Genomic DNA, 24,866 nt, shown 5'->3' on the forward strand with positions numbered 1-24,866 from the left:
TATATCATAAGTAAAGAGTGGACTGAGATCACTATCTAATAGCTAGCAGTTTGGATGACAATCATGAAAGAAAAATGTGAGATGTTGGTCGACAGATTCGCACCACAAATCAAAATCATGCGGAAAGCGCCAAACTCCATTTAGAAACCAAGGAATAATGAAATTGACAAGAAAAGGAATCATCCCTCGGCGCTTCCAACGAGTCAATCGCTCAAGAGTCCCAAATAGCGCCGTAAGCCGGAACACCTCTAGTTTCAAGGCCATAAACAACCTTCTTCGTGATCTTTTCGTTCGCAATGATAATGACAGCTTCGGCGTTGAAGCTCTGAACAAGGTTGTATCCCATCTTCACCAGATCCGGACGACCCGATATCTTGGTGTCGTGAATCACTGCATTGGGGATCTTTTTCTTGATGGCGTCGAGCAAAGGCTTGCCAAACGTCTGCTCGGGCTTTGGTGTGGACCAGATCAACTGCGTCGCGCAGCTTGGCTGTTGAATGTGGCCAAGAAGAGGCCCAATGCCGGATCCAGTGGCAATAACCACGACGCGGTTGAAGCAAGTCGCGATGCGCATGACACCACAGGTCGGGACACCACGAACCCATATGTGGGTGGGGGGCTTCTGGATGCAATTTTTGGTCCAATCGCCAGCGTTGGAAACAACCAAAGAGAAACCCTTCTCGCGATGCTCGACCTTCTCAGGGGCCGGAATCGTGGCGAACGAGTGCCATTCTAGAAGAGGCCTTTGAGAGAGTCTGACGAAGCTGCCGTTGACGGGGACCGTGTAGTCAAAATGCAGTCTCACTGCGTGGTCGGAAAGCACCTCAGCTTCGACAGGAACTTTCTTGAGGAACAACCAAGAGGAGGCGATGCTCATCGTGGCGACCGCCAGCATCCAGAAGCCGGGAGTTCGAATGCATGCGTCGCCCAGGGACATCTCCGCGACCTTGCTGTCGTTCGCGCCGAGGACAACCTGGACCCAGAACAGCCCCAGCATGGTCCATCCGACGAAACGATGGGTCTTCTCGAAGAGGTCGTGATGGGTCTTACGGAACCCGGGCCAAGCGAGACCGATAGTGATGGTGAACAAACCCGTAAGAAGCCAAGACACGACCTTTGAAGCCATAGACTGGTGGCCCCAATTAGGGCACTCTGTCAGCTGGCAGACCTCATCGCTGATGTTGGAAGCCAAAAGCCAAGCTCCGGCAGAAACAGCAGCGCCTGAGTGAACACCGCCAAAGTGGAAAATCCTGGCGCAGCGCTTCCTGATGGCGAGGGGCCAGGACTTTGGCACGTTGCAGGTGATTGTGTAAAGCGCGTTGATGACAAAGTCCTGACGGGCGAGGACTGCGACGACCAGGTTGATGGCTGTGAGAGTGCTGAGCCAGTTGCGCTGGAACCCGGCAAAGACGAGTGCGATGACGGCCGCGATGTTGAAGAGACCCACGATTGTGAAGAGACGGCGGTAAACGATGGCGATCCGGTGAACGAAGCCGCGGTAGGGACGGCCGAGGTTCTTTTCGGGGATGTCGCCGGTGAGGTCGAGCTTCTCGTCTGTCTCGGTGAAGCTGGAAGCGGAGGATTCGGCCTTGAGGTCCGTGGTGGTGGAGTTGCTGTCCGTAGACAGGGACTCCTTTGAGGCGGTCTCCCTGATGGTGACATCGGCGACTTCCTTCTTGTCGGTATTGCCAGTCTCGGTGACCATGTCTTGAAGTGCACGCTTGTCGACTTTGCCATTTGCAGTCAGAGGAAGGGCATCAAGGAAGTGGAACTTGGTCGGGATGGCGTAGTAAGGTTGACGAGCCCTGACGTGGGCTTGTATCGTGTCGAGATCGCAGTCCTTGGGTGCGACAAATCCGTGGATCTCATTGCTGATGAACAACGCGTTGGCCTTTGAGACGATGGGACAAGAGCTGATTGAAGAGGTAACTCCGTCAAGCTCAACCCGGAACCCCTGCAAAGGATGTGTTAGAAAGCCCTTTGTATGTGTGAGTTTGGAGATGCGACTTACTTTAATCTTGATCTGGTCATCGACTCTTCCAAGGATGTCAATGGAGCCGTCCGATCTCCAGCGACCGAGGTCACCAGTGTTGTACATCATAGACCTACAAGTGTGTTAACCGGTAGATCTGAATAACACGATGGATTGTACTCACCCGTCATTAGCAAAAGGGTCCAGCTTGTATCTCTCAGCAGTCTTCTCGGGCAGAGAGACATAACCCCGAGAGATTCCGTGGCCACCGGCCCACATAACTCCGGCTTCTCCAACACCGAGAGAGTTGCCCTGCGCGTCAAGGACGTAGACAGTGTTGTTTGGTGTAGGCTTTCCGATTGTCAGAGCTTCACCCGGGCGGTGAAGATGCATAGTGTTGACAATGGTAGTCTCCGTAGGTCCACAGCAGTTGTAGTAGGTTGCGTGAGTGGCCCAGAGGTCGGCGAGCCTATCAATCTCATCGTCAGTATAACTCACTTTAGAAGTGCAATGGAATTCTCACCTCTGAGAGCTGGGTTCACCTGCCGTCGCAGCAACTCTGATGTTGGAGTACTCCCGAGGATCATACTTGGCCAAAATGCTTGGTGTGCAAATTAAGACTTGAGTCTGTGGGTTATGTTAGTCTTGTCTTGCTGGATGCTAGGTCTTGGTTATCTCACCTCTCTCAGACACGGCTCCCACTTTGAGCCTCTCAAGACGAGAGTTCCTCCGTTGCAGAGACATCCCAGCATCTCCCATGCAGCTACCATATACTTAATCAGCATCAGCGATTATGGTGTTAGTAACTAAGACTTACCCATATCAAAGCTGATGTTCAACACCTGACCCACCCGCGTTCCAGGTGAGATACCCAGGCCACCAGGTGAAAGGCACACGAGGTTAGTCACATTTTTGTGGGTGACATCCACTCCTTTGGGAGTACCCGTAGTTCCTACAGGGCCAAAGGGTTAGCTCAACTGCCTTCTAAGATATAAATGGACGATGACATGTTCGCTTACCCGAGGTGTAGATGACGTAGCAGCCATGGTCTGGTTGGGCCAGGTCCTGGATAGGGTAGGATTGCGAAACCTCCTTATCTTTCTCCGAATCTTCATCAATGACAAAGGTCTCGCAGGGAACACCGAGAGTGTCGAATCGATGCTTCGTCGACTTGAGACATAAAACGTGCTTGCCGCCCGCCTGTTCCAAAACAAATCGTAGTGTAGAGTCTGGCACCACACCGCCATCGAGAGGAACGTACTGAGCACCACAAGAGAGAATCGCAACTATACCAACCAGCATGTCAATGCCTCGCTTTACGACTAGCGGCACTCTATCTCCAGGCTTGACCCCGAGTGTGGTCAGTTTCCTTGATAACTGGTTGGCTCGAGTAGCAAGATCACCGTAGGTGATCTCACGAATTTGCTGCGACGACAAGTCACGCCCTGCAGTGACATCAGGATGAGTCTCTGCATGATGATAGAATGCGGCCGTAACAGTGGGATAGGTGGACTTGATTCGTTCGCCTTGGGTAAAGGATAGAGGGGCTGGCCCAACCGGAGTTGACGCCGAGTCTTGAACGATAGTGTTCTGCATGGCTGCGGGACTAAAATAGACTGGAGGAGGGAACTGGCAAGGATAAATTCCAAATGAGAGCCAAATAAAGACCAGACTATTCCAAATCCTAATAGATCTGAAGGAGTAAATGCTCCTGTTGCTTGTCGACTCGTCACCATGTTGGCGAGCGCTCGAGACTTTAAATATCTTCGCCAGCCTCCTTTGGAGCCCCTCGACAACCTCGACCCCCAATACCCTGACAACGCAAGTCCTCATCCTCCTTCCTGGACCGGACGCAAGAGGAAAATCTCTCACCATCACGTACATCCGTGTTGAGTTGCATCACACCCAAGGTCATCCACCGGGGTTGTTGCGTGAATCCTCCCACTGATGGCCAGCAGACATCTTCGAACTCCACCCGAGCTACATCGAGAGGTTCGGACTGACACATCAAGATTCTCCTTCCGCGTTGAGAAGACCTCGCAGCCATCTCAAGAAAGAAACCATGTCCTTGTCAGGACTGCGGGTGAACTTGACCGCTGGCTCTCAAACAGGAAAGTTGTCGGGGCCGACGTGCGCGCATACATCCCTTCATCCATCCATCCATCTCATCACATCCAAACATCGATAACATCCTCTTCAAGGTGTATCAACCAAGGTGGCAGAGTCCTGCAACGTGCTGCAAGGCCCCACCTCGCAACTCGTGGGACCTAGCTTCTAGGTGTGGTGCTTCATGCAAGCACTTTCAACCTAGTTGCAAGTTAACGCGTTAATCTTTACAAACAAGTCCAAGTCCACAAATGACATCGGTCTAACGCCCACGGCCCGGCCTGGGGAGTGGGCCCTCGACTGCCGGTGGGCGGGGTGGAACTTGGTTGTCACGATTAACTAACTACCTTCTCGGCCGAGCTTAGGAACATCTGGCCGCCGGAATACGAGACCGTAAACGAAAGCAACGCAGCGTTTCATCGCCTGCTGGCTACCGACATAAAGGCACTAATCACTGATCAATGATCACTGATCGTCCACTCAGTCGCGAGCAACGAGTTTTGGGGCCTGATTGCCTTCTGCGGCGCAGCGGGGAGCTCGGGATCGACTCGGAGGATCGACGAGGCTTCAAGGATCATGTCCTTGGAAAACGAGACCACAAGAAACGGCTCCAGACTTTCTCCAGCTGAGGCCTTGTGACCGACGAAGCTGCTCTTGTCCCTTCTCCCAGGTCCAGTCTTTGCGCAAAAGGCTCTGGCGACGGGCTAGGCTTCATCAGTGAGTGGAGGGAGGATCCAGCCCCCAGAAAGTCCAGATCGAGATGGCTCCAGGATGGCTGCGACGCAATCTAATCAATCTCTACGAGTGGATTCAAGTGGTGTGATTTTCTGCCCCCGCGATCCGTGGGCAGCAACTGGGCCAAGCCATGAAAGTTGGTGTTGACGCTGGCTGGCCTCTCTCTTCGAGCCGGGCCCCGGTGCAACCTATGGGGCCGGGCAACCGTGGGGGACGATTTAGACGCGGACAGGGCGATTCCGTTTGCACTGCGACGTTCCGGAACTATCCCTTGTTGAGAAGCTCTATGTGCCGATGCAACCTCACGTCACTCAACCGAACGCAACCAAACGACCTATCGAGAGGGCCCAAGAGGTGGCCAAGACGCGGGAAGCACATCATACAACCACCTCAAGACGCGGTTCCCTTCTTCGCGCCTAAATCATACAGGTCCATGTCACATGTGAGCGAGGCACAGTTGTTCAAAACCAGAACTTGGCGGCTTTTCGGGAAGCTGCTTGTGGATGACAGATGCTGATGTAAAACCGTACAGGTATCGCTCCTAACCGGTTTCTGTCAACCTTTTTGGACGCTTTCTTCTTCCATATTGCGTGGAAAGAGGTAACATTGGACTAGGCGAAAACAGCGCAAGGCGGGTGATCACATTGCAGTTGCCGCAACGAGCCATCTCCTCCGAGCCGCTGCCGCCGTCTGCATCGGAAGCCCGACCGTAGTGGGGTCACGGAGCTGGGGGTGGGCCGGGGCAACCAAGACTGGATTCCTCAAGGGTGCTGGTGTTTTGAACTTTTGAAGAGCTTCACACGCGCGCGCGCAAGATCGGGAGACATCGCAGGGCTTCGGTTGTTGGCTCGTTGGCCTACGACATTGTCCTGCACTTTATCAAGTTTTCGTCAGCATCTTCAAGGACCGTTTCCCGCGGAATTTCATTGCGATCCTGGTCTTCGGAAGCCCTGTGACGTTTACTCCGAGTCATTTTCGAACGCGCGGGATTAGTTGTGACGTCGCTTCGTCAGCTCCCCCGGTCTTGACTATAACCGATGTCGGACATTTCCTCCCTAAAGGTGGCTGGGATGTTTCTGTTGCTCCCCTATAACGCGTCAAAGGGTTGTATGGCCTGCAACCGTAGCAAAAGCCTCAATTCGCCAAGTCGGCGACATTGTCCGAGTATCAGACGGAGCAGGACCGGTCAGCGTAGGGTTCCTTGGCATGCCAGAGGACGTGTCGGACTTCGGAGCAGGATCCGCTCGAAGTTAATCGGTCGGCGATCAGATCTCAATCAGAATTGGCAACTCTAACCTGCCCATGCACACCTTGTTTGGACTTCCCATGACCTTCACGTGCTGTATAAGATAGCATCAAGTTGGTGTTTTGCCCAGTGGTCGCGGAGACCAAAATTTTGGCCCACTTGGCACGCAAAAGGACTTGAAGATCGCGCACTTGTCGGGTTCACATCAATTAACGTCATTTACGGCATGTTTGCAGTTTGAAGAACTGATCTTGTCTTACCCTCCTGCCGCATCTAGCAGCTGTTTGTCTGTGTCGTGCATAAGCCTCGGAGCTATCCGCAGTGCTACAGAACAAACTTGACAATGCTTGCATACGATGCGGAACATGTGGCAAATCATGTAGCACCCATCTTTCCCTTCACGGTACTTGAACATGGACAGCCTAGAGCTTGAAATAAAGTCCGAGGGCCTTTTGCAGATCTTCCAGAACAGGGTACGGTGCCTGACATATGTTGACACCTAACTAAAGGGGTGTAGTAGCAGATCGCTGACGGCGCTTAGCGGGTTTCAATCATATATGCATAGCTTGAGGTTGTACGGAAGCCCATGCCTTATCAAGACTCAGAATTTGTGTCATATTCGACACCAAATACGCCTTCAGATGAACAGAGGCGATATCTGAAATGGGCTTTCTGCGGCAGCACATGCTACCAAAGTAGGCAGGAACTCCCACAAACTGTACGGTTGGCGTGGCAAGGCAACAATCATTTGTCATGATGCCGCAAACTTCGAAGTCATCAATGCAGGTAATGTAGGTTTCAAGGTAGTCAACATGCAATTTTCCAAGTCCAAAGGCTGCTACTGTGTCCGAGGAACTTTTGGTAAATTTTAAAGGGGTTTTCACTGTTGTTTCGAGTGTCGAGACCGCCCTTTTGCTCTTTGTATAGTATGAGGAGAATACATGCATCGTGGGCAGCCAACCAGATTGGCATTGATTTTTGGTTCAAAGGCTAAGCAGGGAGGACTCAAACGAAGCGATGTCAAAGAATTTAGGCCCTTTTTCCCAGGCAGCAAACGAAGGAATAATTAACAACAAAATACAAGGCAGGTAGTACACTTCGGATGAAACTGGGGCCGCCTACCTAGGCAGGAATCAGGCTTCCTGTCTACCTACACAGTTCTTCTAGAACAAGTCAACTGTCTCCATCGTATCCCACAATCAAACGCCAAAAGTGAGAATAGCTTCACCAAACCTACAAACAGATGCGATGGTATAAGCATGGAGGGTACAATGCCCACAGCAACTCTCGCTCCTTCCGTTTTCCATCGCTACAGACAGCCCCATCTCATCAAACGCCGCATCCGAGTTCCGAAAAAGAAGCACCGCCGCTACACTCGATCCAGAATATTGCCAAAACAGGAAAGTCACATTCTCGCGATAGCATCTCGAGATAGCACGCCTAGCATCAACATGTCTCGTTCCAGCTCTGGCAAGGTCAGCGCTTCCTCGGGTTCCACGGCCAACCTCAACCCGTCCGCTCAGCCCTTCACCCCCACGCGCGTCGATAGTTCTCCTACCAGTACTCCAGTTGATCACGGTATGTATATGCATATGCCAGCCAAATACGCACATCTCAATCCTCCTCCTCCTCACATGAGAGGCTTCATTCCCCCGCGATTTCACGTGCCAGCCCCACCCCCACCGTTTGGCCACGTCGATCAGCAACCCGGATCTTCACATGGACATGGTGCCATCCCACCATCTTCATCGCAACATAACGCTAACCCCCAAACCGCAGGCGATCTTGCCTACCACCAGGCCAAAGCCGTTGAGGCTGCAAACATGGCGGCAGCGCAAGGTATGCCTTATCCTGGGTACGATCCTACCCACCCTCCTCAGCCTCCATACCCGCCTCACCCATTCTACCGTCCTTCCCATTACGGCGCGCCTCATGCGGCTCATGCAGGCCCAATCCCTCCTTCTCATCCCGGTCTCAAATTCCGTCCTGACAGTAATCTAGGCTCTCGGCCTCCCGGCTACGGCCCTGACGATCATCGCTCTTCTCCAGTCGATCCAGCAGCAGCTGCTGCTGGCTATTCGACCTACAACCTGTACGCTCAATACTTTCAACACACCCCTCCCGGACGTTCTTCTACGCCTGGTTCGGCCGGTCTTTCGGCCGGTCCCTTCAACCCTACCACCCCGCCCAACCGGCACAGCAGACCCGGCCAAGCTGACCCCACCCCGCCAGCGCATACATTCTCCGATGATGGCGAGTTTTACCCCGGCACTGACCCACGCCTGAAGAACCACAACCGCGCGGCAAACTCTCAGTGAGGAAGTTGGGAAATAAGAGGGAGATCGTCGAGCTGGAGGTCGTACCGTTACTACGTTATCAGGCTGCGGATGGTTCCTTTCGTTATCTCAGATGTCGACAAGTGTTGCAGTGAAAAGGCGATGAAGTCACGTCATCGGATAGCAGAGATTCGCACTTGAGCTTCTTGTCTGTCAGGCGTCAACTATGATCAATGGTCAACTCTTGCTTTATGGCTTCTTCTCTTCTCACACGGTATGACAAAACATGGAAGGAACCTCATGGAAAATGTAGGGAGATGCTGCCAGCTTTGGGAACGGATATTGAAACTGCTGCGCATATTTTCGAGGAGTTTCCTCCATGCTGGGCAGCTTAGTGATCTCCCCAGCTCGTCAAAACTTCTGGAGCCTTCCCAACAATGACCCTTCCACAAGGCAAAGTCAAACTTCAGTTCTTACAGTTTAGACACATGAGGTAATGAGTAAACATTGAGCCTCATGCTAGTACCATATAGACTAAGAGTAGGCCATCCTAGAACCCTACCATTAACTGATGTCGTAATGCCAATTCGGTTGAGCTAAACTTCAATGACATCCAGCAGGCATCTAGTACACTTTTTTGATCCTTGGTACAAGAGCAATCTCTAATAACAGGAAATGGATGGACGAATTGGTCTTTTTCTTCATTTGGAGACAAACCTGACACAAATTTTACGCCTAAAGTAAACCAAATCCGCCAGTACTCAGATAGTGTGTCACCTGTCTTAGGCTTCAAACTCCTCACTTTCTGTAAGGAATGTATGTAAACGACAGTATGGGAAAGAGCCACCACAGAGTGGAAGCCGGCGCATGCCATAGGGGTGGTGGCAGTAGCATCTGATGAATACATGTGATCACGTGGTAGTATACGTCGGCGAGATTGGTGAAGTTAGGTACTTGAGGATGTTCTCCTTTCCTCTTTTCACCAAGTGACTTGAGGACCGTGGTCGAGGGGCTAAGGAGGCGCCAGTGGAATCCATTCTTACTCGGAAAACGTCAAACCAACGCTTAGTTTTTTGTTCGATTCCCTACGAAAGACCCTTCTTTTTCTTCATCTGCATCCCCCATCTCATCTCCTCCTGGCCATAGAATTGTGAATGGAACGTTTAGCCCTGATTCTACCTGGGACATGTCACAAACAAACTGGATTGTTGAGGTTTCAAATTTCCCGCCAGCCCATCTTTCTCATTCTAGCTATCGTTATAGCAATCGCCAACGTTTCAACGTTGAAGCTAGAAAAGACAAAGAGGATATTAGACCGGGAGGAGCACACTGCCTTGACCTGCACAGTGTGCTCTCCGTCAGATTCATCTCATCAAGCTCCAAGTGCAATCATTTTCTCATACAAGTTCACTTAGACACCTTCGCCCTCCCAAAGTCCAGCTTCTCCCACTTCATGAAACAGCCACTCAGAAAAGCCACAGCTCCCGCCGCCACAATCACAAATTGCATATCAGCAATTACACTCGCGACGTCTTGAACGGCAATCGCAACCACCCGACGATCTGCGGCCGTCCAAATCTTGGAGTCGAGACCAGCCAAAGCTTCCCGAATATCGTGATCGTTGTAATTAAGCCCCGAAAGCGACGCGTGGAGACGGTTGAAGCCGAGGTTCGAAAAGACACAACCAGCTAGAGCAAGTGTGACTGAGATACCGCCAAGCTGAACCATGATGAAGAGCGCGGTGACGTCGAGACGACGGTTCGCGGGTACGGCCTGCGTCATGATGGCAACTCCAGTCTGCCACATGCATCCGGTCCCGGCACCGATGAGGGTGCTGACTCCCATTACTCGGGCCTCGGAGGTTTGAGGTGTGATTTGAGTTTGAAGGCCGGCGCCGATCATTGCCAGGGCACCACCTGCCACGTAAAACGGGGCATATCGACCGATTACTGGTATCATGCCGGCCATGACGATTGTGAAGATGATGAAGGTGAAGATGAATGGAAGTATGCGGACGGCGGCATCGACTGGCTCGACTCCCTTTGTAAAGGCAAAGAACAATGGTGTGTAGTACAAAGCGATTCCGTAACAGCTGCCGGCAGCCATTGTTCCAAGGCCGACGAGGGCGATGGTTCGGCTCTTGAGGAGGTCTGCAGGAATCGCTCGGTGTTCTTTGCTAGTGAAAAAGCAGAAGTATTGCTGCGCAATATAGATGGCGTATATGACACCCACAAAGACCCAGGCCACGATCGCTGAGTGAGACGGCCACTCCCAAGTGGAACCGCTGAAGATGAGAGCTGAGCACAAAAGGATGAATCCGGCCATGTGCAGAACGATGCCGAACCAGTCGATGGCAAGGAGAGCGCCGATAAGAGGCGTGCTGACGCCAACCTCGATGGGAGGCAGAGCTACGAAGTTGAGGACGGCGATGACAGCAAGGATGGGCAGATTAAGATACATTGCCCATCTCCAAGTAGCACTTTGGTTCTCAGCAAAGGCTCCTCCGATTACGGGACCTAATGTCAGTCCAATTGCCCACGAGACAGCCATGATACCTTGGACACGAGGAAGCTCTGCTGGAGTCGTGAGAAGGACGTTGACCAGGATACAGCTATATCACGCCATCAGCTAATGCGAGCCCAGTGAACGAGGGAGTCTACACTTCACTTACAGCTGGTAGATTCCAGCTCCTCCAACTCCTGAAACTGCGCGACCGATAATGACGGAGTTCATGCCGGTGGCGGAACCAGATACGGCTGCACCAATGAGAAAGATCAAGGTGTAGGCAACTATCTGCAGCTTTACATGGCCCAAAAGGGCGAGCTTGCGAACGAGAGGAACCATGCAGACTTGGGTTGCCGTGTAACCCGTCGCAACCCATGGCAGGAGATGGACCTGGCCAAAGGCTTCGTAGATCGGTGGTTGGATATTCGCAATGTTACTGACATCGTATCCTACATGTTGACAGGAGAACTTAGCTAGTGTCTACAGGTTGTGTGGAATTGAAAGAAACGGGTGGCCTCACCAAGCAGCATGCCTCCAAGGAAGAAAGCTGACTGTATGCATGGCCAACGCCAGGCTGCCATGCCATCTCTGGGGTGTTTGTTCGGCAACACTCCATCGATGGCTTCCTTGGTCTCTGGAAGAACGCTGCCTGTGTATGAGCTCCCTCGCTCAACATCAGTCCCGGCTGTGGGCTTCGTGTCTGTCTCCATAGCTTCCTGGCAACCTTTTGTGATGTAAGGTAGGTGGGTATGGTCTTCTGAGCTTCGTGTAAGAGGGCCAAAGCCAAGCCGCAGAAGTAGACTGTGAGACACAAAGAACAAAGTTGCTGCAGTGTTTGATACAGGAGAGAAGATCAAAAGGCAATGGGGCAGTCTTCTGCATATATACAACGCACTCTTCCGTCGGAGAATTGGCATCTGCCTGGGCAAGGCAAGGACGTGCCGTATCTCTGCTTTGCTTCGGACGGGAATCGCGGCGCGCCACACCCACTCAATCCTTACCGCCCGCCCGTGTCCTGCTCTGCGCCCCAGCGGCATGCAGTTTGCTTCAGCCCGCCCCCGGGACGGGCCCCCAATGGTAGCCGAGTTCCAACGCCCAACGCATTGTTTCCCAGCATCAAAGTTACAGTGAAGTTCTGTTTAGGTTGAGTCACCAGGATGGACCACAAAAGCCGTGTGATGAGATCGAGCAAACAAGCCAAATGTGGCTGTACGTCCGAAACACAAACGGCGGCAACAGAGTTGGAACCAACGAAGACAATTTGACGTGCTCTCTCGATCCCGGTGCTGTGCCGCACTTTATTTTGCAACCAACAACGCAGCGATTTACCCATAGGCAAACACTCTTCTTCGATCGAGATGAGCGGTCGACAATGCTCAAGTAAAAAATCGGAAATGGCAGGACTCATAATTCGCCGTACAGCCTGATTTGGTAGTCGCAAAGAGCCCAACATGTCAACACCAATTAAGCCTCAAAAGAAGTTGATAAGCTCACGTCAGCCCCGCAATCCAATCTACTGGTACAATGTCCATCCATACTTTCAAAGTTTGACGTGTCGATAGGGCCACGGAAGGAACCTCGTAGAGCCGGTTGTGGTAAGATTGCCCTTCCTTAGCGGCCGCAACCCCCGGCTTCCGACCGCGTGCCCACCTTGGTTGGCCCGCTGTGCCGGCAGGAATCCATGCAGTGAGATGCAGCCAGGGATTTGTTGGCCCCCTCCGACTTCAACGGATTGTACGAGCCGCCAGTTTGTATCTGAGCTATTCCAAACTCGCTGATCGTCCCATGTCGGGCGGCTGAAAAGCCTTGGCGGGGGCAGAGTTGGACTGAGTTCCAACGGCAACACGGATACTCATCGTGTGAGTTGCTTAGGGTTACCTGCAGGTGCGAATTGCTCTATGGTGGGATTTAATCAAAAGCCTGTGAATTCGAAAACCAATGATATGCTCTTGTTGTCCTCGCTTCGCCTCTATCAGCTTATGTCAAATTTGCCCAATCTCGACCTTCTTGGGGAGTCAGTAGGACAGGATTATCAGTTGGAGGAGCAAGGATGATACAAGGTAGGATACAAAGGAATTCTTGGACCCCAACAGCTCCGAGCCTAATCGGACGCAGTTACGGTTTAAACGAAACATTGACTTTACGACCTCAAGTCCAGTCCTCGAATCTGAAAGTTGAGGTCAGCCACAATGTCTCTTTCTCTCTACCTGACCGAAAGCAAACAAAGCCAATGAGGCAGGGTACATGTACGTAACAAAGCCTCCAGCGCCGCGAAGACATCGGCGCAAGAACCCCACTTTCGTCTAAGCTTCCGCGTCCCGCTCCATCATCCGGTGTTGTAGGATCTCCAAACCCAAACTACTCCGTACCTCACTCACACAAAGCGAGCCCGACAAAAATCACGACAAAGAGTCGATTGAAGCTACAACCTTTGCTCCACGAACAGCAAAAGAGGAATCAAAAGGTTTCGTGCCCAGAGGCGGATTCGAACCGCCGTCAACACGGATCGCTGTATAGAAGAACCACAACGTATCATCCTAACCAACTAGACGATCTGGGCTACGGGTACTAGGGCTGTGGACCCTTGCTTGACGGGGCAGCTCAGAAACGGGTAAATGAATGGCTGCCGTAAGCCAGGGCAGCAATTCGACCGCCCATCTTGGCCAACAAGATGCCGGATACCTTCTCAATAGTGAACATTTGCTGTTTCAATGCCATTCAGTAAATCTGAAGTCAATTTCAATTATTGGAGACAGTTGTGGAGGATTCAACGCTCGCACATTCTTTGGGCTACCTCACAGCGTAAAGCTGCGTTTGCAATCGGAGACCTCTACATAGCTCAAGTCTAGTATGCACTAACTTGATTTCAAATAACCGTATTCTCTCCCTCTAGCCGTTCCCTTTCCCCTATGCGAGTTCTTGAAAGAATCTGTTGAGGTGCACCAGGATCGGAGTAAAACAGGCATGGAGGCTCGCGTCTAATAAAAATGTTAGAAGTGCTTGCTACGGTAAAGCTGTTCATGTCGCTCGACCAAGACCATGTTCTTTGCTTCGAGTAGGTAGACCTGCATTGTCCTCGACAAAAGAAGGTTTTCTATTCTTGCCGAGATAATAAAGGTCAAGAACTTTGTTCTAATTGTCATTTGAGTTGAGTCGATGAACAATGAACTGGTCCTTTGAAGCCGTGAAACATTGACAATACAAGACACAATCATTGCAGTCATGATGTATTTAAGGTAACAGGAATCCAGAAAAGAAAGTGTCTTCTCGGAGCATCTTGATCATCTCAGCTTCTCTAAGGCCTCCAGGAGCAATATTCGTACTTAATCATCACAGCATTTACAGCAGCATCTCGTAAGTCAACTAAACCCCCACCCAACTAACAACCTTCACAATGGAGAGCAATATGCCTTATGGTACTCCCGGACACTCTGGTAAGAGATGGGTAGAGTCATCAAACGCAGATCGTTCACCAAAGAGGCCTCGTCTCAACATCAACACATCGGGTAACGGACCAAACACACGTTCAGTAACCTCCCCTATCCCCCTTAGTCCAGCAACAGACATCTTGTCGATCTATCGCCGAGGCCCATACGTTCCTCAGGGAGGAACTGGCTCTCAGATCCAGCCAGTCCCCAATTTCCTTCAGCTCAACCCCATCCAATCGAACCGGCCCTCAAGCAGTCTGCCAGTTACCCTCCCTCCTCTCAGGTCCATCATCGCCAACAATTTTCAGTATGCCGATAACCAAGCTTGTCGGACATGTCCTCAATGCTCCGAAACCATTCTAGGCCCGGAACCCATCGGCACCAACGGACGACCCGTCTCCACCGTATGCGAGAACTGCAGGCAGGGCAACGTCAGGGAGCAGGTTCTCCGTAACATCGCCGCTGAAGCCCTTCTCCTACTCAACACCGGCGTCGTCCCAACCCGCGACAACACAGGTGAAGCGTCAGTGGCCCCCGTCAGCCCTCCAAAGCAAGATGACAGTCACAGGCTATCCCAAGAGTATCAACAATTCCAGCCCTATAGGCCGCTCCTCTGCGTCCGCTGTAAGAGGCCAGGAGTACCATGTGCTCCCGGACGACGACGATGCGCAGAGTGCATCTGCATCCTCGTCGCCTTTGGTCCAGACGATGGTTCTGGTTTCCAAAAAGGTAATAGTCAACCCAACCCGTTCAGAAACGTCCCTCTCTCATCTCAAAACCTCACTAGGCCGCCAATCCCTTGCGACGTCTGCCACGTTAAGACCGTGCCTCCAGGCACGAAGCGCTGCGAAGATTGCATCGCCCCAGACACCCCAAACACACCGCTGACAGCTTTCTTCACCGCACAGGGAATCTGCGTCATATGTGAGCGTAACCACGTAGTGCAAGGTAAGTCCCACTGCAGAAAGTGTCTCTTCGAGGGAACGACCAGCGCCGAGCCCCTACAGGCTCTCCAGAGCCTGCCCGCGGCCGAGATCATGCAGTGTACGGGTTGCGGTCACCAAGTCCACAGGACTACCGAGGGTTACTGTCGCGAATGTCGAGACAACATGCCGGGCGGCAGCGGGAACAAGTCTCAGGGCGGGGCGATGGATGTCGACGACGAGCCTGCGGAAGCTGTGTCCTCCACAGGTATCTTGACGAGAACGAAGTGCGGTTGCCAGAAGAACTTTGCGCGACTAGGCAAAAAGTTATGTGCGGATTGCCTAGCTGCCAAACATATGGTCGGATGGAGAGGATGGACTGCGTGGAGGAAGACACATTGGCCAAGACCCGGTCGCACGAACAAGAAGCATTAAGCCTGGTGTGTGCAAGCCTCAAGTGAGGGGTGGGTATTCAGGGTTGGTGGCCCTTACTACTGAATCTGGTTCAGTTGAGTTGAAGAAGGAAGCAATGCTTCGTTTTTTTAGTCGAATTGCTGCTGAGTGAGAGGTGGGTGGGTTTAAGAGGATAGGCCAGCTCAAGGCAAGGTGGAGATGACTGAAGATGAAGCTTTCCGCAGGCTAGAACTGTCGATAGGCGACCTAATAGATGGAGTCAACTTTGCGAGAAGTCGTCGTGAACTTGACCAAGCACTTGATTGTTTGTTTGCATGCTGGAACACAGAGCTTTTGATTACATATGCCGTCATCCCCAAACTAAGAACCCAGGTTTCAAACAGAGAGACTCTGCAACAGCCTCGCCTAGTCTATGTACCGTTGGCACGTCTTCCGCCACGTTTACTCCTCTCAATGTGGCCCTGCAGCACCTTCTTCGTCTGTACCAAACTCCTCTTGTTCTTGTACTTGGCCTTGTTCAGCGTCATCATAAAGTTCTTCTGGCGCGCCTTCTCCTTGTTCGTCGAACTCTTGCCCTCGGCTTCCTTCTTGGACCGGCGGATGGCCTGCGTCGACTTGTGCTCCTCGCGACCCGGCTTGCCCTCCTGAGCCAACGCGACTCTCTCCTCCTTGGTCGTCTTGCGCAGCCTGGCGGGAGCCTCAATCTGCTCAGCCGTAAGGCCGTCGTCTGCGTGACGGGCCAGAGCCTTCTCAGCCTCCTTTGAACGTTTCGAGGTCTTGCCCAGTGTTTTGTTGAGACTGGCCTCCATGCGCAGCTCTTGGAGTTTCGCGAGATCGGCAGGTGTGAGAATGGTGGTCGTGGCGAGTTTTTGTATCCGCTCAAGTTCATCGGCGTCCTCCTCCTCGTCCTCCTCCTCATCATCCGAACCGTCATCTGCTGTCCTGCGCTTCTTCGGCGCAGGCTCGTCTTCATCATCCGAGTGATCAACGTTGATCCAACCGCCGGAGTCGTCGCTGTCATCCGAGTCCACTTCCCAGTCCTCTGACTTGTAGCCCTCCTCATCCTCGTCTTCGTCCTTGTCGGCGCCGTCTTCTGGCAAGCCCTTGGCGGCACGCTTGAGCTTGCGCTGCTCCTCCTTGTATCTTGCCAATAGTTCGATACCCTCAATGCCTCCAACTTCCTCCTCGCCGAATCTCTTCGTCTTGATTTCTCCGCTTCTAAGACCCATAGACGCATCCTTGCCTCGGTCCTTCTTCTGCAGCAGATCAGCGCCAACCTCTCTGTACAGAGACAGAAGACCCTTGGCCGCCATCATTGTTCCCTTATCTTTGCTCTTTCTGTACTGAACAAGATCTTGCAACAGTGTATCGGACATAGCCAGGGGCTGTCTGACGCAAATTTCACGGATAGCATTCAGACCAGCTGCAGCGACTTCGGCGGCGGCGGCTTCTGAGACGAACTCGTTGGCAATCTTCTGGATGAGGGGCTCAACCGCATCAGGGGGAACCAAGCTATGCGTTCCCTGGGCCAGAGAAGCCAAATAAGAAGTGACCGACTCTTGGCGGGGCGTGAGGAATTTGATAAACCAGGAGTACAGGCTGATGATGGTCAACTTGTGAAGACCAACCAGTCTCGTGACCAGCTGCAGGACGAGGAGCTTGTTCTCGTGCGAGAACTTTGTCTTGGTGCTTTGCAGGTGCTTCTGGAACACGGTCTCGGCGAAGCCTTGAGGGTCGTGCAGGAGGTGGAAGGCGGAGAAGTTGAGCGGGTGAGGCTTGCCCTTGCCGCGCTCCTGCTTGTGAATCTTAGCAACGGCCTTCTTGTATGCATTCGCCTGTTTCTTTGACTTCTTGTTGATGCCGATCTGATGCTTCATCTTTTGCAAATCAATCTGCTCCTCGTCACTGCTGTCGTCCTCCAGCTCCTCACGCTCCTTGTCGCCACCGAGGAAGAAGCGCACGGAACCAACGACAACCTTTTCGTTGTCGGAGAGAGCCGCTTCCTTCATAACGTCGACCGTCTTGGCATCGGTCCAAATTTGTCGCTTCCACAACTCGCGGGTCAGCTTGACAGCCCAAACAGCTTTCGGTGATGTGCGGTCGGCCGTGATGAGGTTGTAAAGGACGGTCTGGATCGTGCGGTTGAGGGGGTGGTTCGTCGCCTTGGAGTTCGCATTGCGCATCTCGGTAAGGATCTTGCCGAACAGGAGCGTTCGCAGCGACTTGCTGGGTGATGACACAAGAATGGGGAACAGCGTCGTGAGATAGTACGTCGAGTCAATGACGTCCTTCTTTCGGAGGAGCGCCAAAGCTCCGACAATCTTCTCGCGCAATTCGGGGTGCAGAACCTCGTGGTGCTGCAACAGGATCGCCTTCAGGTCGTCGGGGAACGCGACAGCATGCTTCGGGTACAGGTCGACGGTGTGAGCGAGGAGATCGACGAGGTTATGGAAAGACTCTGTGTACTCTCTCGTCGCTGTCGTCGGCGAAACGAGGAAGACCTCGCGCTGGCTCTCGTACTGGCCCCATTGCTGGAGGAAGTTCTCTTCGTACGACTTGGGATCGCGGCGGATCTTGTACTGCAGGCCGGCGCTGTGCTTGTTAGTGATTGACGTGTCGGCTGGATCGCGAGTGACTTACAAGTCGACGTCGACCTTCTCGAGGGCGGTCACCTTGCGCTTTCCCATGGTTGCTATTTTCGCGATTGGAGTCGACGAATTGATCGGTGTCTGAGCGACGGCGGGGGACCTGACCATCAAAAATCTCGACGGTCGGCAACTTTTTTTGCTTATCGTTTATCTTATCACAGATAATCAGCTTATCGGTGTCAGGAAGCAATTTTGGTGGGTCCGTTGGCTGCACTTCACCAATCGGAGGCAGTCAAACACGGACCTTTGTCCCTTCCTCTTGAGGCATCGCAAGAGAGAAGTACTTAAGGTAGTCGAGAGTACTCATTCCCACGATCAAAGACTAAGGTATTGAGAAAATCGACATTTGTTTAAAATGAATATGAGGATTATTAGAAACTCGGCTGAGTCTGGTTGAAAAGTGAGACTGCTGATGGTGGGGATACTAGAGACAGCGGGGAGGTCCTCCAACATCAACATCTTTCACCACAAGATGCTCACCCTGGTGTTTTGCCCGTGCTGCACCCCGGTCACTGCCAGGCTATCTTGAACTGAGGACTTCAAGTCAAGTGGCAAGTGTCTGAAGCGTACTTGGCCTGTAAGAAGATGCTTGGTCGAGCAAAGTAGAGCATGGCTCTTCATCGCTTTCGCGAAGCGCCATGTGAACAAGGATAAGTACATCCAGTGCGGGCTAATTCATGTCCATGTCATACGCACTACAAAAACTAGCTATCATTTTGTAAAAGAAATTGGCGGAAGTGTCTGAAACAAGAGGCCGCGGAGGCGTGGCATCATGGTGTGTTCCAGGAATGCTTTCTAAAACAGTGAAAAGCCCTCGTAACTCCATAAACTTCCTAAAGTCGCCGGTCCGGCGGCTTCATTACGGGAAGTTGTCGTAAGCATCCGCTTTTTGAAAGGGCAGGAGAGGCATTCGCCGCCCTTCCCATACAGGATTATATAAATGCCAAATCAATTCCCATCAACTCACAGCTTGAATTAATACCATCAGTTCATCGGATCTTCAACTAGCTTACAGAAAAGAAAGGGGCATTTACGTTTCTATATATGATCGCCGTCTAGTCAACAATGAAGCTCTCAATCATTGCCCTTGCCTTTTCCATCTTTGTAGGAAACGCGTACGCGCTGCATGTAAGTTCTTGACAACATATGGCCTTGCCACCTTCCAACCCCGAAGCTGGAGGACCCTAAGCGCTACAATTCATTCAACCCAAGCGTTCTAACAGTATTTTGTCACAGAGATGCTCTTGTCAGCTTGGATCATCGTGCCAAAGCTTCTCTCAGGTGGAGGATAATCAGAGCTGTGGCGACTTCTGCAAATCAAGCTTCAGTAATGCCAAGACGTGTTGATTGCAAATCAGTGTTGTGAATTTTGTAGTCAATTTGCATATATGGTTTTTAAGACTTTCTAGCCTGGGAATGTGATAAGAACTCAGGATACGGGCAGTAAACGCAATTCTCTGTTGAAGTCGCATCAACAGAGTCCCAGCAGAGCTGAGCGGTACAACTTTGGGAGCAGGATGTAGGTACCCCAGTAATCTTTCCCCAGGCAATTGGTCCGTAGCCTCTTTGTGAAGTGTCGCAATTGGATGGATGGGGACGTATCAGAGGGTTCAAAAAGTCGCAGACCGCCTGATCTGATAAAGTAGTTCGCCTCAACACTTCTTTAGGCAACCGGAACTTTTGCTGCCTGGCGCTTCTCTTGGGCAGATAGGTGATCAAAAGGCCCCTGCAGGCTGGTGAGGCAAAACACAGAGACCCCCGTCAGCCTATCGACTCTTGATGTAACACAGCTCTGTCACAACTCGCTCTAGCACTGGTCGTCTGCATGGTTCCCATAGCTCTAGCACCTCTTAACAAGCCTTGGCAAACACCAGGCGACCAATGCTCTGCGACTGGTCTTTTGCCATGTAGCAGAAGTCCCCGTCAGCTCACCAGGTTGTACTTTGCTTGGTGCTGTGCTCACAAAAGGTCCGTTTATCTGAATCATTCATTCATTATAAGTTGAGAAGTGAACTGCACGACCATCTAATGACATTTAGCACTCTCATTTGGATCTGGCGCAATACTTTCAAGCTGACACTGGGCACATCACTTTCGCTAAGTCGAGGAAACTACCGACATCTCTTTTGCATAGTCGTAGATATCGCGGCATTGTTCAATTGACCGCCGCCATGTCTGCTATTAAGTGGGATACTTGGAACGATGAGATCACTCAACTCTACGTCACTGAAGACAGATCTGCGGAGGAAACAATCAAGACTCTGAATCAGAGACACAAACTAAGGATCACGTACGTTTAAACCTTTGTCCACCTCTCGGAATATTCTCATCATGCCTCTAACATTGGAGAAGTATAAAACAGTTCAAGAAGCGCTATTCAGGCCTCAAGAAGGTGCGCGCCAACGAATGGAGAGCCATTAAACGAGAGATGCAAAAGCAAAAGGCCGCAGGCAAAGAATGTCTGATCTTCCTCAACGGGCGCCAGCTTGACCCTGAGCGGGTTGCTAGAGAACTGCGTCGATATAGCGGCATTCGCGGTCGAGATGTGGAGGATGGTGGTGTCCCAATTGGTGAGTAGTCTAGAACCCTTAACTGAAGTAGTCGTCGAGCACCAGATCTCTGAAACAGATTAGACATTGGCATCGATACATCAGGCCTGCACCGGCTAGAATTGCGCACAAAGATCCTCCCCAGGAGCGATACTCTGTCAGATACCCGGTCGAGCATTGTACGGCTTCCCTCCAGAGCGGATGTCACTCATGTCGCAGACCCTTGTGGCCCAAATTTAATGAACTTCAACCCTTCCTCTGCAGATGTGTACTCCTTTGATTTCGATTGCAGTAACATCAGCATGAACACTCCTTGCTTCACTGAGCTTCTGGTCCAGAAAGGTCCCCAGGACATGCTACACGTGCAAAGCATCCCTCGTCCACGAAGTGGTCGAGAAAGTCCTGACGGGACTAGCGAGGGTACGACATCAGCGATCTCCCAGCGATGGTGTCCAACACCAGATTATGTTATTCCTGACTTCTGCCTTTCTGAATCAAGCATGGTATTGAAAACTCGTCCCAAAATACCAGCTCGCTTCTTGGGGATGCTAAATGGAATTGCATTAAATATCTCTCGTACGTAATAGCCAAAATGTCCCCAAAAAATGCTTGTAGAGACATCGCTAATAACAGCCGTAGAAGTCAATCACTTCATGAAAGCCCTTGAAAGGGATATCAGTACTTTTGCCTCCAAGGTGGACCAAGTCCGGTGGCCATCTTGGTGGCAGGAACCATGTTCGGGTTCGGGTTCCGGCTGGATAACCCTAGCAAGCGGCGATCCTTCTCTACTTTTATTGAAGCCGATCTACTTCATTGCCGAGAATGTTCTTCGGCGAGACGACGATAGCTTGGAAGATGACGATAACGTGGATGCAAAGGATTGCCAAATTGCTCTGTGCCAGAATGAGCGATTGCTGAACCTATTTTTCTCCATTGTTCTGCATCTCATCTGCAACAACATCACAGGAATCCATGCAATTCCCTCATTCCTCCAATGGGTGAATGAAATGGATGTACTGGGTCAACTTGCGGTGTATTTGAAGATGAATCCCAGAGATGCTGGAGCCCTTTTGGAAGCAGCTGTACGTCGGCTCAGACTAGGTCTATCTGAAGACAGTCGCCTTCTGGCTTATCGTTCCAACAAACACTCGTGGGGGGAGCAGCTAGTCGACTTCTTCGACAAACAAGGGCTGGGAGTTTCCCCCGAACTGTCTTCACTTCTTCTTCACGCCATGGCAAGAAATTCGACCGTATCAACTGCAAGGGCATTACTTTCTCATGGAGCCGATATCAACTTTACCGCACCCATCGGATTTGAACGTGGCACTAGACCTTTTCGACGCCCCGTTCCCCCAATCGGGCCCCCGCTATTTCAAGCCATATGTTTCGAGAACCCTGACATGGCGGAGTTTCTCATCGAGGAAGGAGCTGAAATCAATGACTGTTACCAGGCGGGTTCTCCCAAGTTGTCCTGCAACGCTCTTAGTATCTGCATCTCCGAACTTGAACCATACGTTGCAGATCTTCTCGTTAGGAAGGGAGCTCAGATACCTCCGTCGATCAAAGTCGATTTGGGGCCCCTCCAAGTCAAGTTGAGGAGTGTATTCAATGATGGAAAGTATCCGCTTCTTCGGCAATGGATCCGTCATCACCTGCCACTCATTGATCTGATCGTTCAAGCTGCGAGCATCGGTAACAGCGAGCTATCCAAAGTCCTTCTACAAAACAACATACTTCAGGAGATGGCTTTGGAATGCGCCTTGCGTCGAGCCATCAAAGTGCGAGACACTCTCGCTGTGCAAACGCTACTTCAACGTGGCGTGAATCCAAATCCGCCGCCATGTCAGATTGAATGCTCAAAGTTTCTAGGTATTGACGAGGAATTAGCGGAAGAGGCACCAATTCTTTTGGCCGACAATGCTAATATCGAAGGGAGAGGAATCACGTATTTACTATTGCTTGCTGGTTCCCATGTGCCCGATCACGTTCTTGTCGACATTTTCCGACGGAGCATGGATGATCAAGGCATGGTACTGCGTCACAGTGATATGCTGCCATTATACTCCCTTTTGGTATCGAGAGTATCAGCGATGCCAGTCATTGGAGCTTCCGCCTTGGCAAGCGCAGTCAAAACAAGAAGCTTGATCTTATGCAGCTGTCTCCTTGATCTCAAGGCTCCCCTTAACTATTATGGAATCCAAAGAATGAGCTGCTTACAACAAGCGGCACGTCAAGGAGACTTGCTCCTGACGCGTTTTCTCCTTGAACGTGGCGCGGATGTTAACTTTGCTGCTCATGAGGATGGAGGACGTACGGCACTGCAGAGTGCTGTCGAATGTGGTGCAACTTCAGTTGCAGGTTGTCTGCTCAGTGTCGGAGCAGACCTAAAGGCCGCTCCGGCGAAGAGGAACGGAGTCACCGTGCTAGAAGCTTTCGCAAAGTCTAACAAGGATGCCTACTACCCGAGATTAGCAGCCAGAGCTTCGTCCATCGACCCGGAGTACCAAAGAGATCAAGTTTCAAAATTAGGAGATTTTCGAAATTGGGTGGCCATGGGCGCGCCCATCAATCGCCTGAAGGGCGATGACAGTAGCTTACTGCACCACTTGGTATATAATTTCCATTACGAATGCCTGCAGTCAGCATTGGAACTAGGCGCACGAACAGAAGCCAGGTGGCACGTGGATAAGAACATTAGTGTGTTTCAGCATGAGCTTGAGCATGAAACTTCAAAGGGCATGAAGACTCCGCTTCAACTTGCTGCATACTTGGACGAAGTTGAAGCTGCTCGCTTGCTACTCGAGTATGGAGCCGATATCAATGCCCACCCGAGCGACGAGTACGGCAGAACTGCGTTACAGGCAGCGACGTGTAACTTCAGAGAACAGTGTGGACATGAAATGCTGCAACTTCTGCTTTCCTTCAACCAGGACATCAACGCACCACCAGCATATCAAGGAGGCCTCACAGCCCTACAGGGTGCAGCAATAAGCGGCGATTTAGTTGTTGCCAGGATGCTGCTCGAGCGAGGTGCAGATATCAACGCTTCTGCCGCAGCGGAGGACGGGAGGACGGCGATCGATGGAGCTGCTGAACACGGCCGGTTGGAGATGGTGGAATTCTTGCTCGAGAATGACGCGAAAGGAGACCCAAAGACCGGGTTCTCCAGGGCCATTGAACTCGCGGAAGCGGAGGTTCATTTTGGAATTGCGAAAGTCCTACGAGAACACGTTGCCACGTTGGCGCTTCGAGATTTTGATCTGGTACGTGGAGTGAATAACGACCTCGTCGGACCTCTGCCGTCTCCGGGGTTCGTCTTCTCAGACGAGGCCATTGTGGATTTCAACTTTGAGATGCCGAGTTGAGTATCTTGTATCAACGGCTGAGTGACGTCATATGAAGACATAGGTTCTGCTGAGGATTGGAGTTTTGGCAGGAATACAGCATATTCTAGACAGTTCCAGCATAATTTGGACGGTGCTGCTGTTAGAAGGTACGATGGCTCGGCGGTATGACTCTGACCAAGAGCGAAAGTTCTGTAAGGAGCTTTTCGATCTCGAGATGAGAAGGATTTTTCTTCAAGTTTTAGTACTTTGTTGTTTCAATGGCCGGTAATACATATTCAAGAAAGTAACATTTCGTGTTAACATGGAATATGGAGTCAAGTTAGGACTATAATTACACGTGTGCGATCAGGCATGAGGCTAACATAAACCAAACATTGATAAACTCCATCTCTCGTCACCAGCTCTCATAAAATCGCTCACCCTACGTCTCTATATACAATCTCCCCACTCCCAACTTCATCCAAACCCCACGTCTATACCACCCCACCCTTCTTCTGAAAAAGACTGTAAATGCAGATCGTCTGCTAAGAGACTGACTGGTTGGCTTGCTAGGCGATGTGAATAACCATTCAATGCATGTGCGTTACGTAAACAAGACGTGTGTGTGGGTGTGATAGCGTAACACTTTGCTTCGTTCTTTCTTCTCTCCTTCCTTCCTAACTTCGTTCATCTCACATCTTCCTCTTTGTCTCTTTATGCACATACCAACTCATTCAT

The 24,866-nt window shown here is 51.4% G+C and overlaps 9 protein-coding genes across 9 annotated transcripts; 5 read left to right on the forward strand and 4 right to left on the reverse strand.

The window, feature by feature from the left end:
- Positions 1-211: 211 nt before the first annotated feature.
- CCOS01_03743 (AMP-binding enzyme) lies at positions 212-3,568 on the reverse strand (the record flags this gene model as incomplete). The annotated part of the gene is made up of 7 exons (XM_060451928.1): positions 212-1,954; positions 2,012-2,105; positions 2,157-2,441; positions 2,496-2,599; positions 2,653-2,735; positions 2,790-2,924; positions 2,992-3,568. The coding sequence occupies 7 exons, from the start codon at positions 3,566-3,568 to the stop codon at positions 212-214; spliced, it is 3,021 nt and encodes a 1,006-aa protein (XP_060318193.1).
- Positions 3,569-4,034: 466 nt separating this feature from the next.
- On the forward strand, positions 4,035-4,160 carry CCOS01_03744 (uncharacterized protein; the record flags this gene model as incomplete). Its single annotated transcript, XM_060451929.1, has 1 exon — positions 4,035-4,160. The coding sequence occupies one exon, from the start codon at positions 4,035-4,037 to the stop codon at positions 4,158-4,160; it is 126 nt and encodes a 41-aa protein (XP_060318194.1).
- Positions 4,161-7,510: 3,350 nt separating this feature from the next.
- Positions 7,511-8,377, forward strand: CCOS01_03745 (uncharacterized protein; the record flags this gene model as incomplete). Its single annotated transcript, XM_060451930.1, has 1 exon — positions 7,511-8,377. The coding sequence occupies one exon, from the start codon at positions 7,511-7,513 to the stop codon at positions 8,375-8,377; it is 867 nt and encodes a 288-aa protein (XP_060318195.1).
- A 1,365-nt stretch (positions 8,378-9,742) lies between these two features.
- CCOS01_03746 (major facilitator superfamily transporter) lies at positions 9,743-11,550 on the reverse strand (the record flags this gene model as incomplete). The annotated part of the gene is made up of 3 exons (XM_060451931.1): positions 9,743-10,946; positions 11,007-11,289; positions 11,361-11,550. The coding sequence occupies 3 exons, from the start codon at positions 11,548-11,550 to the stop codon at positions 9,743-9,745; spliced, it is 1,677 nt and encodes a 558-aa protein (XP_060318196.1).
- A 1,712-nt stretch (positions 11,551-13,262) lies between these two features.
- On the reverse strand, positions 13,263-13,376 carry CCOS01_03747 (uncharacterized protein; the record flags this gene model as incomplete). Its single annotated transcript, XM_060451932.1, has 1 exon — positions 13,263-13,376. The coding sequence occupies one exon, from the start codon at positions 13,374-13,376 to the stop codon at positions 13,263-13,265; it is 114 nt and encodes a 37-aa protein (XP_060318197.1).
- Positions 13,377-14,234: 858 nt separating this feature from the next.
- CCOS01_03748 (uncharacterized protein) lies at positions 14,235-15,626 on the forward strand (the record flags this gene model as incomplete). The annotated part of the gene is made up of 1 exon (XM_060451933.1): positions 14,235-15,626. The coding sequence occupies one exon, from the start codon at positions 14,235-14,237 to the stop codon at positions 15,624-15,626; it is 1,392 nt and encodes a 463-aa protein (XP_060318198.1).
- A 389-nt stretch (positions 15,627-16,015) lies between these two features.
- Positions 16,016-18,292, reverse strand: CCOS01_03749 (uncharacterized protein; the record flags this gene model as incomplete). Its single annotated transcript, XM_060451934.1, has 2 exons — positions 16,016-18,197; positions 18,246-18,292. The coding sequence occupies 2 exons, from the start codon at positions 18,290-18,292 to the stop codon at positions 16,016-16,018; spliced, it is 2,229 nt and encodes a 742-aa protein (XP_060318199.1).
- Positions 18,293-20,424: 2,132 nt separating this feature from the next.
- Positions 20,425-20,831, forward strand: CCOS01_03750 (uncharacterized protein; the record flags this gene model as incomplete). The annotated part of the gene is made up of 2 exons (XM_060451935.1): positions 20,425-20,543; positions 20,606-20,831. 2 exons carry the CDS (start codon positions 20,425-20,427, stop codon positions 20,829-20,831), a joined length of 345 nt encoding a protein of 114 aa, XP_060318200.1.
- Positions 20,832-23,006: 2,175 nt separating this feature from the next.
- CCOS01_03751 (uncharacterized protein) lies at positions 23,007-24,167 on the forward strand (the record flags this gene model as incomplete). The annotated part of the gene is made up of 1 exon (XM_060451936.1): positions 23,007-24,167. The coding sequence occupies one exon, from the start codon at positions 23,007-23,009 to the stop codon at positions 24,165-24,167; it is 1,161 nt and encodes a 386-aa protein (XP_060318201.1).
- Between the last annotated feature and the right edge of the window lie 699 nt (positions 24,168-24,866).

The sequence above is a fragment of the Colletotrichum costaricense genome (genome assembly GCF_030867565.1).
Source record: "Colletotrichum costaricense strain IMI 309622 chromosome Unknown Scaffold_3.1, whole genome shotgun sequence".
Lineage (NCBI taxonomy): Eukaryota > Fungi > Ascomycota > Sordariomycetes > Glomerellales > Glomerellaceae > Colletotrichum > Colletotrichum costaricense.